Source organism: Octopus bimaculoides, chromosome 22 (genome assembly GCF_046866305.1).
Source record: "Octopus bimaculoides isolate indiv1 chromosome 22, ASM4686630v1, whole genome shotgun sequence".
Classification (NCBI taxonomy): domain Eukaryota; kingdom Metazoa; phylum Mollusca; class Cephalopoda; order Octopoda; family Octopodidae; genus Octopus; species Octopus bimaculoides.
Window position 1 is genome coordinate 35997642 of NC_142949.1, and position 16149 is coordinate 36013790.

At 39.3% G+C, this 16149-nt stretch overlaps 1 protein-coding gene across 1 annotated transcript; it reads right to left on the minus strand.

The window, feature by feature from the left end:
* Nucleotides 1–304: 304 nt before the first annotated feature.
* Nucleotides 305–15907, minus strand: LOC106867737 (PR domain zinc finger protein 12). Its single transcript, XM_014912701.2, has 6 exons — nucleotides 14941–15907; nucleotides 4797–4990; nucleotides 3679–3834; nucleotides 1712–1826; nucleotides 963–1250; nucleotides 305–560 (listed from the first exon to the last, which is right to left on the minus strand). The coding sequence occupies exons 1-6, from the start codon at nucleotides 15038–15040 to the stop codon at nucleotides 325–327; spliced, it is 1089 nt and encodes a 362-aa protein (XP_014768187.2). The 5' UTR covers nucleotides 15041–15907; the 3' UTR covers nucleotides 305–324.
* Between the last annotated feature and the right edge of the window lie 242 nt (nucleotides 15908–16149).

Sequence of the window (16149 nt, forward strand, 5' to 3'; positions counted from 1 at the left end):
TTCCCAACGACATGGTTCGGAGTTCAGTCCCACTGCATGGTACTTTGGGCAAGAGTCTTCTGCTATAGCCTTAGGTCAACCAAAGCCTTGTGATGGAAACTGAAAGAAGCCCGTTGTATATATATATATATATATATATATATATATATATATATATATATGAACTCAAAATACTTCTCATTGTCGATCTCTCAGTCTTCCTAAAGTTTCAGTAAAAAGATCTCACCACAGCCATTGAAGATAAAATTTTAAAATATGAATATAAAAAAACAACAAAAATGGAATAAAAAAAAACAACAAAACATGTTTTTCCAATTGCAATATTTATGGAGGATTATTCTGTGTTGCTGTTGTTGTTGTTGATGACGACGACGACGACGACGATGACGATGATGACGATGAAGACGTCAGTCCGACGACGGGTCTCTGCTTATGGTAAGAACTGTTGCTAAATGATTCCTCAGAGTGTGGCCTGTGACGCGAACTCCTCTGATGGGCTCTCAGTCCTGCCAACTGTGAATACGAACTCTGGCACACTGTACAACGATAAGGCTTCTCACCTGAAAAATAGAAATTGTACAACAGAAATTATAACCTTTATATCCTTCCATACATAATTCTGTACCTGCTCCTTATGGTATGAATATGTATGAGCTCTGAAACTGTTTACTCTTATACACGTGTGTGTGTGTCCGTGCGTGTCTTTGTGTCTGTGTTTGTACCCCCTTATCGTTTGCCAATCGGTGTTGTTTCGTTTCCATCCTTGTGACTTAGCGATTTGATAAGAGGTCCGATAAAATAAGTACTAAACTTTAAAAACCCAAAATAAAACCTAATAAGTACTGAATTCAATTCGCTCGACTAAAACCTATCAAGGTGGTGCTCTAGCATGACCGCAGTTCAAATAACTGAAACAAGGGAAAGGTAAAAGATGACAGAATGCATGAATGTCACATACTCACCTGTATGAAGACGTGTGTGGTTCCGTAATGTCGACGACTGACTGAAGCTACGGTTACAGAATTTGCAAACGAACGGTTTCTCCAGGGTATGGATGCGCATATGTGAACGGAGATTGCTCCTTGAATTGAAACCTCTCCGACACAAAACACAATGTAATCGTGTGCCGAGGGTCGGCAAAGAATTCGAAGATGTCCTGTTACCATCTGAATGGTTCCATTGTGGATTTTGTTGAGTCACTTGTGACTGTACGGAATGCGGAGTCGTTTTACAGTTTCGGTTAACAGATTCTGAAAGTACAAACGAAATAATAATAATAATAATAATAATAATAATAATAATAATAATAATAATAAAAGGCTATAGAGACAGATGTATGAGTTCCTATCATTCGTTAACACCCAGGGTAGGTCACTGACGTATGTATGTGTGTGTGTGCGTATGTCAAAGGTGGGCAACGTTAATCGAAAAGTTAACTTCGATAACCGTTAATCCGTTAATTATTTCTTAATGTAACGGATGTTATCGATAAACCGTGGACATGCTTGTATGAATTTGTGCATGATTTCTTTTCCTGGCTGGAGTTTCGGATGACTGCCAAAGACCCGAAATATTGGATTCAGCTCTCCTGACGATAGGAGCACCAAACGATCGATATTCACTTCTGCTAACATAAGTATAACTAAAAAAAAAAAAAAAAAAAAAATACAAAACGCAGAGAAAAAAACACAACAAACAAAAATTTACTGACCTGCTTTCCATTTGACATATTCACTGTTACTGAATGACGTCATTCCGGGAATTCCCATATAGGCATCTTGTCTGGAGCTGTACCACACCAACAGCTCTTGGTCAGGCGGTATATCCTGCAGGGAAGATTAAGATTATATATATATATATATATAATACAAAGAATATATATACACATGTATACACACATATATGTACATACTTACATCTACATGTGTATATACATGCATATCAGGGTACAGGACGTTAGAACAATAAACTACAGACAACGGAACGAACACATAGGAAAACGGAAAGCCACTTGGAATATCCCTTCATCAGCTGTCTCTATTCTATCTAGACGTTTCGAAGACAAGACAGAACGTACTCTAGAATAGTCTCTTCCTGAGTAGTGGATCAACCCACTACACAGAGGATTCCAAGGTGGCAAACACAAACCAAGACAGGAAAAAATGGACAGTGAAAACAACATTCAAAAGCCGTACGGCCAAACGCAAATCTGAGGTAGAACGCTAGTAGTTCGTCTTGCCTTCACAGCGGCTGGAGTGAAAAGAAAGTTGACCACAGGTCACACGAGAGCAGAGAGGATGGTGGAGGGAGGAAGTGGAACAAGGAGGAAGGGACAGAAGCAGTGAAGTAGAGGCCAGGACAGAAGGGTAGATAGGAAGATAAAGGAAGACATATATATATATACTTGAAAATGGACGCGTGGTTTTCAATTAATAATATAGATCAGGGGTTTTCAAACTTTTTGACTTGTGGACCCCTTTATATTTCAGGCTTTACCTTAGTGACCCCCTTATAAACGCTTATGAAATTTACACATAAATATTTGCTTAAAATAACATTTTTACATTTATTTATTTAACAGTATCGAACAATTAGGTTTATTGTCAATTAAAAGATTTCGATTAAAAAACATATATAAAATCAAATTGCCCATAAAAAGTATTTGCTGTCCACGGACCCCCTGTCTTGTCCTTGCGGACCCCCTGTGGTCCGCGGACCACAGTTTGAAAACCCCTGATATAGATAATATATATCATATATATATATATATATATATATATATATATATATATATATATATATATGTATATATATATATATATATATGTATGTATATATATATATATATATTGAAATGAGTATAACAATAATGATGATGATGATGATTGCCACAAGGACTCAAGACATTGGGGAGTACATCAAAAGGAGAAATACAACACACAAAGATTATCAAAAGGGGAAACAATGATAAAGAGATAACAAAGAATATATTCTTTACTACTTTAGGCACAAGGCCCGACATTTTTTTTCAGTGGGGTGTCTGTCGATTAGATCGACCCCAGTACGCAACTGGTACTTAATTTATTGACCCCCAAAAGGATGAAAGGCAAAGTCGACCTCGGTTGAATTTGAACTCAGAACGTAAAGACAGACGAAATACAGCTAAGCATTTCGCCCGACGCGCTGTCGTTTCTACCAGCTCACAAGGCTTATGACTGAGAATATATTAAATAGAATTTACAAAAATAAATAAATAAATAATAATAATTCTTTCTAATTTTGACTCAACGGTCTTAGTTGATCACATCGACTCCAGTACATGACTGGTATCGTATATTACCGCCCCGAGAGGGATGAAAGGATAAGTTGATCTAGACTGGATTTCGAACTCAGAACGTTAAGCGTCGGAAGTATCCCACCCCCTCACTAACAGTTCTGCTCACGCACACTTTGGTACAGACATATCAGGACGGCTATTGGTTAACTTATGTTAATTCCTAGTAGGCAGTAACAGAAAGATCATCAAACTCGAAACCTGGTTGGCTACAATAGCAATATAAGGGCGGAGTTTAGAGAATTGAGCGTAGTGGGCGGTGTAAACTATCGAAAGAAGGGAGTGTTGTATATACTTATATTTACACACACGCACGCACGCACGTAGCTGATAGTTTTTTTTACCTTTAGAGCTCTGTAATATATTTCTCTGCCGGACTGGTAGATTTCCAAATTTTGCTCTTGGTCATTCCTGGCACAGTTGATATAAGAGAGCCACGAAGAAGGCGTACTGTGGTCAGTTTCCAGAAAATACAGGATTCCTCCACTTTCGTCGAAAACCTATTCACAATAAAAAAAGCAAATAAATAAAATAAATAAACAAACGGATGATATCTATCTATCTACAGATATATAATAGGAGTGGGAGTGGGTGTGTGCTAAGAAGCTTGCTTCCTAACCACGTGGTTCCGAGTTCAATCCCACTGCACCTTGGGCAAATGCCTTCTTCTATAGTCTCAGGCCGACCAAAGCTTTGTGAGTAGATTTGGTAGACAGAAACTGAAAGAAGCCCGTCGTGTATATATATATATATATATATATATATATATATATATATATATATATATATATTTGTGTGTCTGTGTTTGTCACCAACACCAGTTGTCACGCTGTGATGGGGGCAAATACAAACACGCGCGTACGTGCACATGCACAAAAACTATATATGTATGAAATATATACATATACATACATATATATATATATATATATATATATATATATATATATATATATATATATAAAGATAAACTTACTTGACAGGCTTCTTTCTGTTTCCGTCTATCATATCCACTCACTTTGCTTTGGGTCGACCCGCAGCCATAGAGGAAGTACTTACCCAAGGTGCCACACAAAGGGACTGAACCCGGAATCATGTGGTTAGGAAGCAAACTTCTTGTCACAGAGCCACATCTGCGCCCCCACCTACCCACACACACGCACACATTTATGTGTGTCGTTGTGTCTGTGTATACGCCCCCCCCTAATTAGCGGTTCGGCAGAAGCGACCGATAGAATAAGTACCAGGCTTGCAAAGAAAAAGTCCATGGGTCGATTTCTTCGACTAAAAAGCGGTGCTCCAGCATGGCCCCCAGCCAAATGGCCGAAACAAGTCAAACAATAAGAGAATACGGATGACGGGCTTCTTCCAGTTTCCGTCTCCTAATTCCAGTCACAAGGGTTTGATCGACCTTTTTCTTGCAAGAATTCACGAAAAGGAATGGAATCTACGTTTGGCTTACCTCCCACATGGTTTCGTTCGGTATCCGCATATTGATCTCACAGCACTGTACTACTCGGCCGATGTAAGGACCCATCTCGGTGCCGGCCTTGATCCAGCAGCTACTGAACACGCCAAAACGGTAAGTAGGTATCGATGAGAAACCTAAGCGCACTTGTGGCGGGGTTGACAGAAGCGGAAGCAGGTTTCGGTCCCCTGTGGCAATATCGAAAGTAAAACAATATTAATAAAAACAATAACATCGTTGATGACAACCACAACAACAACAACATCGATAATAATCGCATTTAATCTAGACGCAGGGCTAGCAGAGCAGGTTTGATGGTAAGGGATTAAGTCGGAGCCATCAACCACAGTGAATGACTGGTATTGTATTTTATCGACCTGGAAGTGTTCAAAGGCAAAGTTGACTTTCGTGGAATTTGAACAAAGAACAAAATATAATAATCCTTTCTACTATAGGCAAAAGGCCTGAAATTAGGGGGAAGGGGGGAGTCGATCACATCGACCTCAGTGCATAACTGGTACTTATTTCATCGACCTCCGAAAGGATGAAAGGCAAAGTCGACTTCGGCTAACGATTCTACCAACTTGCCGCCTCAGACAACATCAATAATAACGACGAATAGTCATATATGGACACAGCAATGGCCAAATGGTAAAGAAGTGCGCTTTGTAATTGTTAGGTTTCGAGTTCGATCTCACTACGTGAAATCTTGAGTAACTATCTTCTTTCATAACCTTGGGTCACCCCATACGCCTTTTGAATGAAATTGGGACCCCCAAAAATCTGATGTGGACCTTCAGGGGCCATATGGACCCCGGTTGAGAACCACTGACATAACTGGGAGTTAATTTTTATATGACTATCAAAATGGTAAAAATCAAAGACAACATCAGCAAGATTTGAACTCAGAATGTAACTAAAATACTACGAATCAATTTTAATCCTGTCGTCTGCCATTTCCTTTGCACACACAACAACGACAGATACATCAAAATAAACATCAACGATAAACATGACTTTCTGTTTTTTTTTCTCCCCCGCTAATATTTATTTCGAATTCTTTTGCATTTTTACACCACCCCCACACACACATGAAAAAAAAAAGAAACAGAGATTAACTGTGATGTGTGGTGAAGTGAAAGATTCAGTGAAACGTACGAAACTAAGATCATCCATTTTTTCACGTCACCCATTTTTTTTTAATACTGAGGGAAGAAAAAATAGAAATCATATACATAATAATATCGATAATAATAAAAAACGATAATGATAATTATCATAATAAAAAACGATAATGATAATTATCATAATAATATCAACTGAAGGGAAGATATAGTTTGTAATGTTTTTTTTTTGATCTTGTCAAGAACGATCATTATTAATACCTTTTGATGAGTCAGTTATATACAAACATAGGTGTGTGTGTGTGTGTGAACATAGGCACATATGACATGCATAGAACAATTCGAATCGAACACACAACACAATACACATACACGGCACAACATAACGCATATATAGACACACACATGTAACAATACACAGATACGTCAACACAATGCAAACACGCATACAGAACAAGGTGCGCGCACACACTCATATAGAAACTCAATGCTAAAGCACATGCCCTATGTGATACATAACAATACACACACACACACACACACATATATATATATATGCATATATATCGTGGCACTCCGTCTGTTACGACGACGAGGGTTCCAGTTGAACTGATCAACGGAACAGCCTGCTCGTGAAACTAACGTGCAAGTGGCTGAGCACTCCACAGACACGCGTACCCTTAACATAGTTCTCGGGGATATTCAGCGTGACACAGTGTGACAAGGCTGGCCCCTTTGAAATACAATGTACAGCGGAAACAAGAAGAAAGAATGAGAGAAAGTTGGGGTGAAAGAGTACAGCAGGGGTCGCCACCAACCCCGGCCGGGGTCTCGCGGAGCTTCAAGTGTTTTCGCTCAATAAACACTCACGACGCCCGGTCTGGGAATCGAAACTGCGATCCGATGACCAGGAGTCTGCTGTCCTAACCACTAGGCCATTACGCCTCCACACACACACACACACACACACACGTACATACGTGATAGTGGTGATGGTGTTTGGTGGTGGTTGTGGCGCTGTGATGTTCGATGGTGCAGGGAACAAACAACGGACGTTTCGAGCGCAAGTTGATAATGATGTGAGCACGCAAGTCATCCGCATCGGCAGAAAGAGAAAGTAGGAAGGGGAGAGAGAGAGAGAGAGAGAGAGAGAGAGAGGGACAGGGGGGAGAGAGAGGAGGAAGAGAAACGACCAAAATAGACCCGCATCTATAAAAAAAACAAAAAGCAAAGCGGTTGAGAGGACAGGAAAACATGGAGAGAAGAGGGGTTTGTACGTTCGTAGGTGGATGCGATGGGTAGTAAATGGGGTGGAATGTGCGGTGAAAGTGAAACATAAGATTGTGGTGCAAGCTGAAGGTGAGAGCGACTGTCGGACGAGCTCAATCGCACGCAAAAATTTCCTCGAGATTCCCCTCCCCTCCCCGCCACCTTTTGTTTTCCATTGTTATCTCTTTCTCTCCTTCTTTTCATCCTTTTCCTTTTCTTCTTCACCCTCATATAAACAAACAAATAAATAACGTCTTTTTAAAAATTTTCTTGTTTTTATCTTTTTTTTTTGTTTTGTTTCAATCGTTTTGACTGTGGCCATGCTGGGACACCGCCTTGAGGGTTTTAGTCGAACAAATCGACCCCCAGTGCCGAAACGCTTGATTACGGGGATGTAAACAAACTAATACCGGTTGTCAAAAAACACACACACACACATACACACACGCACACACACACACACACACACACACACACACACACACACACACACACACACACACACACACACACACAGAGGATCTTTTCTGTTTCGCTGCTGCTTTGCAATTTCTTCAGTTTTTGTTCCAATTGGTCTCATATTTGGTGTATTGGTGTAGTTTTGTATGGTAATCATTGACAGGAAATTCATTGTTGTCATAAGTCAATAAATAAAGAGTTAATAGTTTTTAAAGTTTGCAAATTTTGGGTAATTTTAGCCAGTCGAAAACCACAAACATATAAGTGCCTGTTTCCATAGTAACAAGCCAAGCTGTTACGAAGCTGCTTACCCACGTGGTCATATGCTTAAAAATACATGAGGTATGAAGTGGTCGTGAGATGTGCTAAAAATAATAGCTAAATAAGCCTTAAATCACCAAAATTCTTGGCGGGTTTTTGGACAATCGTATGAATTCTCGAGTGTAGAATACAAATCTGCAAAACTTTTTCTGAAAATTCCAAAAAATAAGAAAAAGATTCAGCGTGGAAAATTACATCGAAACAACCAGATTTTTAAATTTTCAATGAACTTTAAAATTTCCACAGGTGCAGCCAAACAGAAAAGACCCAAACATATGTATATACACAAATGTATATACGCAAATGTATATACACATGTTTATACACCAGGAGCTTCTTTTATGTCTACCAAATACACTCACAGAGCTTTGGTCAACCTGGAGCAATAGTAGAAGACACTTGCCCAAGGTGCCACACCAGAGGGACTGGACCTAGATTCACGTGGTCGGTAAGCATCTTCCTTCATTTAGGAATAAGAGGAGGAGTATAATAATTGGAGGAGGAGGCAGAAAAGGGTTTGGCTGGTGGTGATGGTGGGAGAAGCTTGTGAACAAAATAAATAGATAAATAAATAAACAGAAATAAAATCTGTTAAAAAAAAAGCAAGAAAAAACAAAATCGAAAGTTCAAAAAGAAAAGAAAGAAAACAAAAGAACAGAAGCAAAAAAAAAAAAGAAGAAAAGTCTGAAAAACGAGGGAGGTGGAGGAGGTGAAGTAGATAGTAAGACGCAGGAGAGGGAAAGGAGGAGGAGGAGAAGAAACTAGAGAGACAAAGATTAAACAACGATAAGAAGATAAATAACGAAGGTAGGAGTGAGGAGAGGTGAGAGTGAAGAAAGAGTGGAAGGGATGAAAGCAGAAAGATGGCCGATTCAAGAAGAGATATTTGAGACGTGATAAGTAAGAGGAGACTATTTAGGCTTCTATAATCCTTTCCAACGTAAATAAATATTTTTTAAATATTTTAATTATCATCATAATGATAATAATAATGCGATAGAGTGAAGCAGGTCGCCTGATGGTGGAGGGGGAAGTGTGTGGGCATTGGACAGACGGTGAGGTGCGGTTGGAGGTTTAGCGTGTGAGCATGTATGTGTCTGTGTATGTATGTATGTATGTGTGCGCCTGTATATGTGTGTGTGTGTGTGTGTGTGTGTGTATCTGTGAGTTTGTGTGTGTGTGTGTATCTGTGAGTTTGTGTTTGTGTGTGTGTATGTGCGCCAGTATATGCGTAAAAGCGGAAAGTATTATGTCGGCGGCTTTCTAATTCCTTGTTATTTGAGACGACAATGAATATTTATTGATATTTAAACCTATTCCGTAGGGGGCACAGATTGTGCTATTGTCGACTGTACAATGTCATCAAGTTTGTTCATTCTGCTTTTATCTTCAATGAGGTGCAAAGACCCGCATTCGTCGGCTTCACAGAAAAAAATATATTGAAAAAAAAATTGAAAAAGAAAAAAACGTCCACCAGTGTCGGCTGCTTGAATCCACTGGTGTATTGGAGAAGAAAAATGAGGCAACCAGCAGACAACACGTCACATATACTGGCAAATGTAAGAGAACGAGCGGAAAAGACCAGCAGAAACCACCAGCAGAAGAGACCACTGGCAGAAAATCCTAGCAGGAGAATAAAAAAAATGGTGAGGGGGAGAAAAAAGACAAAAGAAAAAACATTAGCTGCTTATGGCTACCGTCTTGCTCGAATCCACTGGTGTATCAAGAAACGCGAAAAATGAAAGGAAACGAAACTGCCATAAGACAAAGTGTTGGAATAACAGAATGGAAGAATAAAAGAGAATGATCAGAGGATTCCTATTCTGATTTAGATATTTGTTATTTGTTCGATGTAACAAAAGTTAACAATGGTTAGAAACAAACAGCATCCGTTCAAAGAACATTAAATCTCATTAGATCAACTAATCAGAGTTGTTCCTCAAGTGTTCCATTTTTTTTTTTTTTTCCTTCCTCTCTTTTACGTGGTTGTCCAGTTACAAGTTAGGCTTAATCCATCAGACCCATCTATTGTCAAAAGTGTTCCAGCTACGATCATTCCATCTTTTATTCAAACATATTATATCTTGGAGTAACTTTCCTAATGTCTTCTATTTTCTAAAGAGGGCAGGATGTGATTTGACGGAGACTTTGCTGTTATTTTTAGCAGATTGCACGACTACGTACAAGCCTCTCTCATCAGCTACTTCGCTTTTAAATGTTTATATGTACAGAATACAAAGTTAGCAAGCTGGTACGCCGGAAGAAATGCTTAGCGGCATTTCGTCCGTCTTTACGTTTTGAGTTCAAATTCCGCTGAGGTCGACTTTGCCTTTCATCTTTTCGGGGTCGATAAAATAAGTACCAGTCGAGCATTAGGATCAATGTAATCGACTTACCTTTTCTCTCAAATTGCTGGCCTTGTGCCAAAATTTGAAACCTGTGCGTGAAGAATTTAACAAGCGTTCTTGGTTGGGAATTTTCTAAGGAAAAATTATGGAAACAGTAGAATTGAAAACTTTGACGTTGGATGGGGCATATGAGGCAGAATTCCTTGCCTGATACAGCAGACCACCAGTGCCCGACCTGCCTCAGTCTTTCGAGCATGGATCGGACTTATCGGCCATTGCTTGACACACCTTGCTCTGTTTCTTCTCCCATGTGATGTCCTTGGTCATTGTCCACAACGACGGATGAACGAACGAACGAACGAACGATATGCATGTATATCCTGCCCTCTTTAGAAAATAGAAGACATTAGGAAAGTTACTCCAAGATATAATCAGAGGTGCAATCTGTGTGGGTGTTTTTTCAAAACACTGTCTGGTTTAAAAAGCCACATCAGACGCCATGAAAGGGCTAAGGTGTAGGTGCAGGAGGTGGTCAAACTCTGTTTAAGGAGTAGACAACCACCATGTATGGATGGATGGATGGATGGATAGATGTATGGATGGATGGATAGATGTATGGATGTATATGTGCAGATTTGTAAGCTTTGTTTTCCTGTATGTATTCTTATGCATAGAATTACATATCTAGACATGCCCATATATATTTAAATGATAAAATGATAAACTTCTGGAAAGTTTTGCAGATTTTTACAGTTCCAGTGATGGATTGGATCTGTAGTCTTCGAATTAGCTTTCACCTTTCTGGTATGTATGTTTGTTTGTATGTATGTATGTATGTATGTATGTATGTATGTGCGCGTATAGACAGATCGAGAGATAGAGATGAAGCGAGACAAGAGTGGGGGCGAGAGACATTAACAAGAAAGAGATACATATACAAAAAAAAAAGAAAAGAAAAAACACCACACAGTAACAGAAAACGAAAGAACAATGGGAGGTGGATATGAAATTCGTAGGCGACGTTCGAGCCCGCGGGTAAATTCAATTACAAAATAACATCGTCACAGCCACCATATATAACCAGTAGCAGAATCCGCCACTATTGTCGTGCTCCCCCCTCCTCCCATTGTGGTAAGTGAAGTCAGCTACGAAACTCCATAAAGTGACAACAATGTATTTATGACTTGACTTGAACATAATGAATAACATTTAACCCGCCCATTTTTATACCGCTAGGATGGGTCGAGCCGGGTGGGGCTCTGCTGTTCTACTTACTTCTCTTTTTTCACCTCTTCTCTTATGCCGATCTTTCTCCAATCTGCTTTCATTTTTCTCTCACCATTTTGTTTTGTTTCGTCACTAACCATAACTCTCTCTCTCTCTCTTTCTCTTTCTCTCTCTTCCCCCCTCTCTCTCTCTCTCTTTTTCTACCCCCGTCTCTCTCCTCGGCGGAATTTGAACTCAGAACGTAGCAGCAGATGAAATAACGCTAAGAATTTCGCCCGGCGTGCTAACGTTTCCGCCAGCTCGCCGCCTTGCGCGCGCGCGCGTTGGTAAGACCAAAGACAAACCACTAATGTTAGGTTCCGCTGTAGTTAAAGGTGGAAAACACTTAAAAACTCATTAATGAACGGAGAGAGATGACTTTCTGTGGTTTCACAACGTTAGACTTTATCTTGTAATCTTCCATCCCGGATATTTCACATCAGACCGTATGCTCTCCACATCCCGCCGGAGGCTGCTGGTGGCGACGTATTCTGAACTGCCTTTCATCCTACCGTACTAATTAAATAATTACAAATGGTAGAAGTGATGATGGTACTTTTATGTATGCATATTATATATATATATATATATATATATATATATATATATATATATATATATATATATATATATGTATATATATATGTGTGTATGTGTGTGTGTGTATATACATGTATGTATATGAATATATATAATAAATATTATTATTATTAAAGATAGTGTGATTCTGCTCCATACGACTTGCATACATTCTTACATACATAGATACATACATACATACAAACATACATACTTGCGTACATATGTGTGTGTGTGTGTATACATACACACGCGCGCGCGCGCGCACACACATACACATATACACACACACGCACATATATATTTTAGTGACTTTGGAATTGCATTATACAATGTACCATTCCACAATTTCATATTTTGTCTCTCTGCCAAGCAACATCAATGAAGGTGAATGATCTTCAAAGTAGATGAGGGTACGGAAGTTTCCTGTAACAGATTCTGATATGGTCTGTTGTCCAACTCGTTGGTAGGAGCCAGCTTGCACCCAGTGGCAAAATTCTTCTTAGCATGCGAACTGTGTTTAACAGTAAAGATATAGGCTATTGACGAAGCGTAAAGAAGCAGAAATGTGTGTCTAGCATTCTCACCACCACTGCTGGACAGTTTTCGCCTGCTGCTGCTATATTTGTGTTTTTAAGCAGAGTTCGTTCATAAAAAAATATATAATCTGCGAACGAATGCCGCAATTAATTTGGCATTTAGGGGTGTATCTGCATTAAATAATGGTTATTGTAGACTAATACCATTTCAAATTTATAAATGATACGTTTCTAAATCTTTCAGAGAGATTTATGCAGTAGTGATATGATGAAGTAGTTGTAGGCTGTCAACTTAATGTGACAGTCCCCTGAAGGGAATAATACTACTGTTGGTTAGACCTAGGAAGCTGCACCGCTTCCTGTCAGCCTTGACACATTTCCTGTGTCCTTATGTTCTCTCCCCCTTGTAAACATAAGGACACAGGAAATGTGACAAGGCCGACAGGAAGCGGTGCAGCTTCCTAGGTCTAACCAACAGTAGTATTATTCCCTTCAGGGGACTGTCACATTAAGTTGACAGCCTACAACTACTTAATACCATTTCAGTTACATATAATGACATATCTATGTAGATGCATGTCTGTTTGCCTGTGTGTGCGTGTGTGTGTGTGTGTGCGTGTGTTCATATATATATATATATATATATATATATATATATATATATATATATATATATATATATATATATATATATGTGTGTGTGTGTACTCTTTTACACGTTTCAGTCATTTGACTGCGGCCATGCTGGAACACCGCCTTTAGTTGAATAAATCGATCACAGGGTTTATTCTTTGTGAGCCTAGTACTTATTCTACCGCTCACTTTTGCCGAACCGCTAAGTTACGAGGACATAAACACACCACCATTGGTTGTCATGCGATGAAGGGAGGACAAACACATACATAAGTACATACATACATACATACATACATACATACATACATACATACATACATATATATATACATATATATATACATACATATATATATATATATATATATATATATATATATACACGACGGGCTTCTTTCAGTTTCTGTACACCAAATCCACTCACAAGACTTTGGTTGGCCCAAGGTTCCACGTAGTGGGACTGAACCCAGAACCATGTGGTTGGGAAGCAAGCTTCTTACCAGACAGCCACGCCTACGCATTAAACAAATGTGTGTGTAAATTTGTGCGTGTCTGTGTTTGTCCCCCTTCCCCACCATCGCTTGACAACCGATGCTGGTGTGTTTACGTCCCGTAACTTAGCGGTTCGGCACAAATTCGATAGAATAAGTACTAGGCTTACAAAGAATAAGTCCTGGGGTTGATTTGTTTATTATAACTAAGCGCAAAACAAAACGCGCACGCGCATACAGACACACACGGACACAGATATACAGCTATAGAGGGAGACAGAGTGAGAGAGAGATGAACTTGAAAAATTGAACTTGAGTTTGATGCTTGTGGTGGGCGGTCTTTACGTTGAAACAGATTCGCTCCATGACCCCGCCCACCATCAAACGCCAATTTCCCTAAGTTTTGTTGGCTTTATGGTATGTCGTCTATTTAAAAGGTAACGCCTACATCAAAAACCACGACTACTACCACTGGTGCTGTATTTTTTTTTCTACGTGGGGATAAATGTACATCTATCTATCTATCTGTCTGTCTGTCTGTCTGTATGTCTGTCTATCTATCTATCTATCTATCTATCTATCTATCTATCTATCTGTCTATCTTTACTTTTTCTTGTTTCAGTCATTTGACTGCGGCCATGCTGGAGCACCGCCTTTAGTCGAGCAAATCGACCCCCAGGACTTATTCTTTGTAAGCCTAGTACTTATTCTATCGGTCTCTTTTGCCGAACCGCTAAGTTACGAGGACGTAAACACGCCAGCATCGGTTGTCAAGCGATGTTGGGGGGACAAACACATACATAAGTACATACATACATACATACATACATACACAGATATACAGCTATAGAGGGAGACACAAACACACATACACACAATATATATATACATATATACGACGGGCTTCTTTCATTTTCCGTCTATGAATTCCACTCACAAGGCTTTGGTTGGCCCGAGGCTATAGTAGAAGACACTTGCCCAAGGTGCCACGCAGTGGGACTATCATCATCATCATCATCATCATCATCGTGGTCGTCACCATCAAATTACCTGAGTATAAACGAGATGTTTGTTCTGTTGTAAGAAACTTTAAGAAATTAACTTACCTGTGTCGGCCGTTCCGCCACCGTCTCCTGCTGTGAAACTCGATGTAAGTCGCCAATGACCGTACAACACGGTTCGAAGAATGTCTCTTGTGATCTCCATGCTTCAAGGCTTCTCTCGTCCTCCCTCCCTCTCTCCCTCCCTCTCTCCCTCTCTCCCTTTCACCCACCTAACACACACAGCCACGCCAATGTTAGGATTCTCTGAATTTGCGTTGTTTAATTGTTGTTGATTTGTAGCAATGTTGTTGTTGGTGGTAGTGGTGGTAGTGTTGGTGGTAGTTGCTGGTGTTGTTATTGTTGTTTCAGTTGTTTGTAGTGGATTTTGATGGTCAGGAGTGTCCCTAACGATGTTTCTCCGTAGAATTTTGTTGTTTGAAAAAAAGAGATGTCAAATACAAGCAAAGTATATATCCATGCAAATTAATTGATTGGTATAATTATAAATGTTAAATCTTTAAAAAGTATGTGTATATGCGTGCGAATGCGTATGTGTAAGAGTTTATGTATGTATGTATATATGTATGTATATATGTATGTATGTATGTGTATGTATGTGTATGTATGTATCTATGTTTTATGTATGTATGTATGTATGCGTGTGTGTATGTATATATTATATAAATATGTATGTGCGTGCGAATGCGTATGTGTGAAAGTTTATGTACGTATGTATGTATGTATGTATGTTTGTATGTACGTATGTATATGTATGTATGTATGTATATATGTATGTATGAATGTATGTAGGTAGGTAGGTAGGTATGTTTGTATAAACAAACCAAATTATGAATGAAATACTTGGGCTGTTTTTAACGCCAAATATTATATAAATGCATTTTGTAGTGAAAGTAAAAGAAGGAAGTTCTTGAAGGTGAAGTATTTGCCTACGAACGAGTTCCTTGAATTTCTATGATGAACTTCTTCCGATGAGATGCAAACGTATCTCTCTCTCACTGTTGCCCCGATTGAAATAAGCAGACGATAAAGGGAAAACGATGGCTCCTTATTCTTTATTAAAACATTTAAAGGATGGATAAACAATCACAGGGAGTGGAGGGAAGAGTTAGAGAGAAAGTAGGAAGGGGGGGGAGGGAGTTCGATTAAGAGACGGTAGGGAGAAAGGGAGACAGAGAGAGAGAGAAAGATGGAAGAGAGTGTAATAGAAGACAAGAGAATGGGAGGCGGGGAGGGAGGGAGGGAGGGAATAAG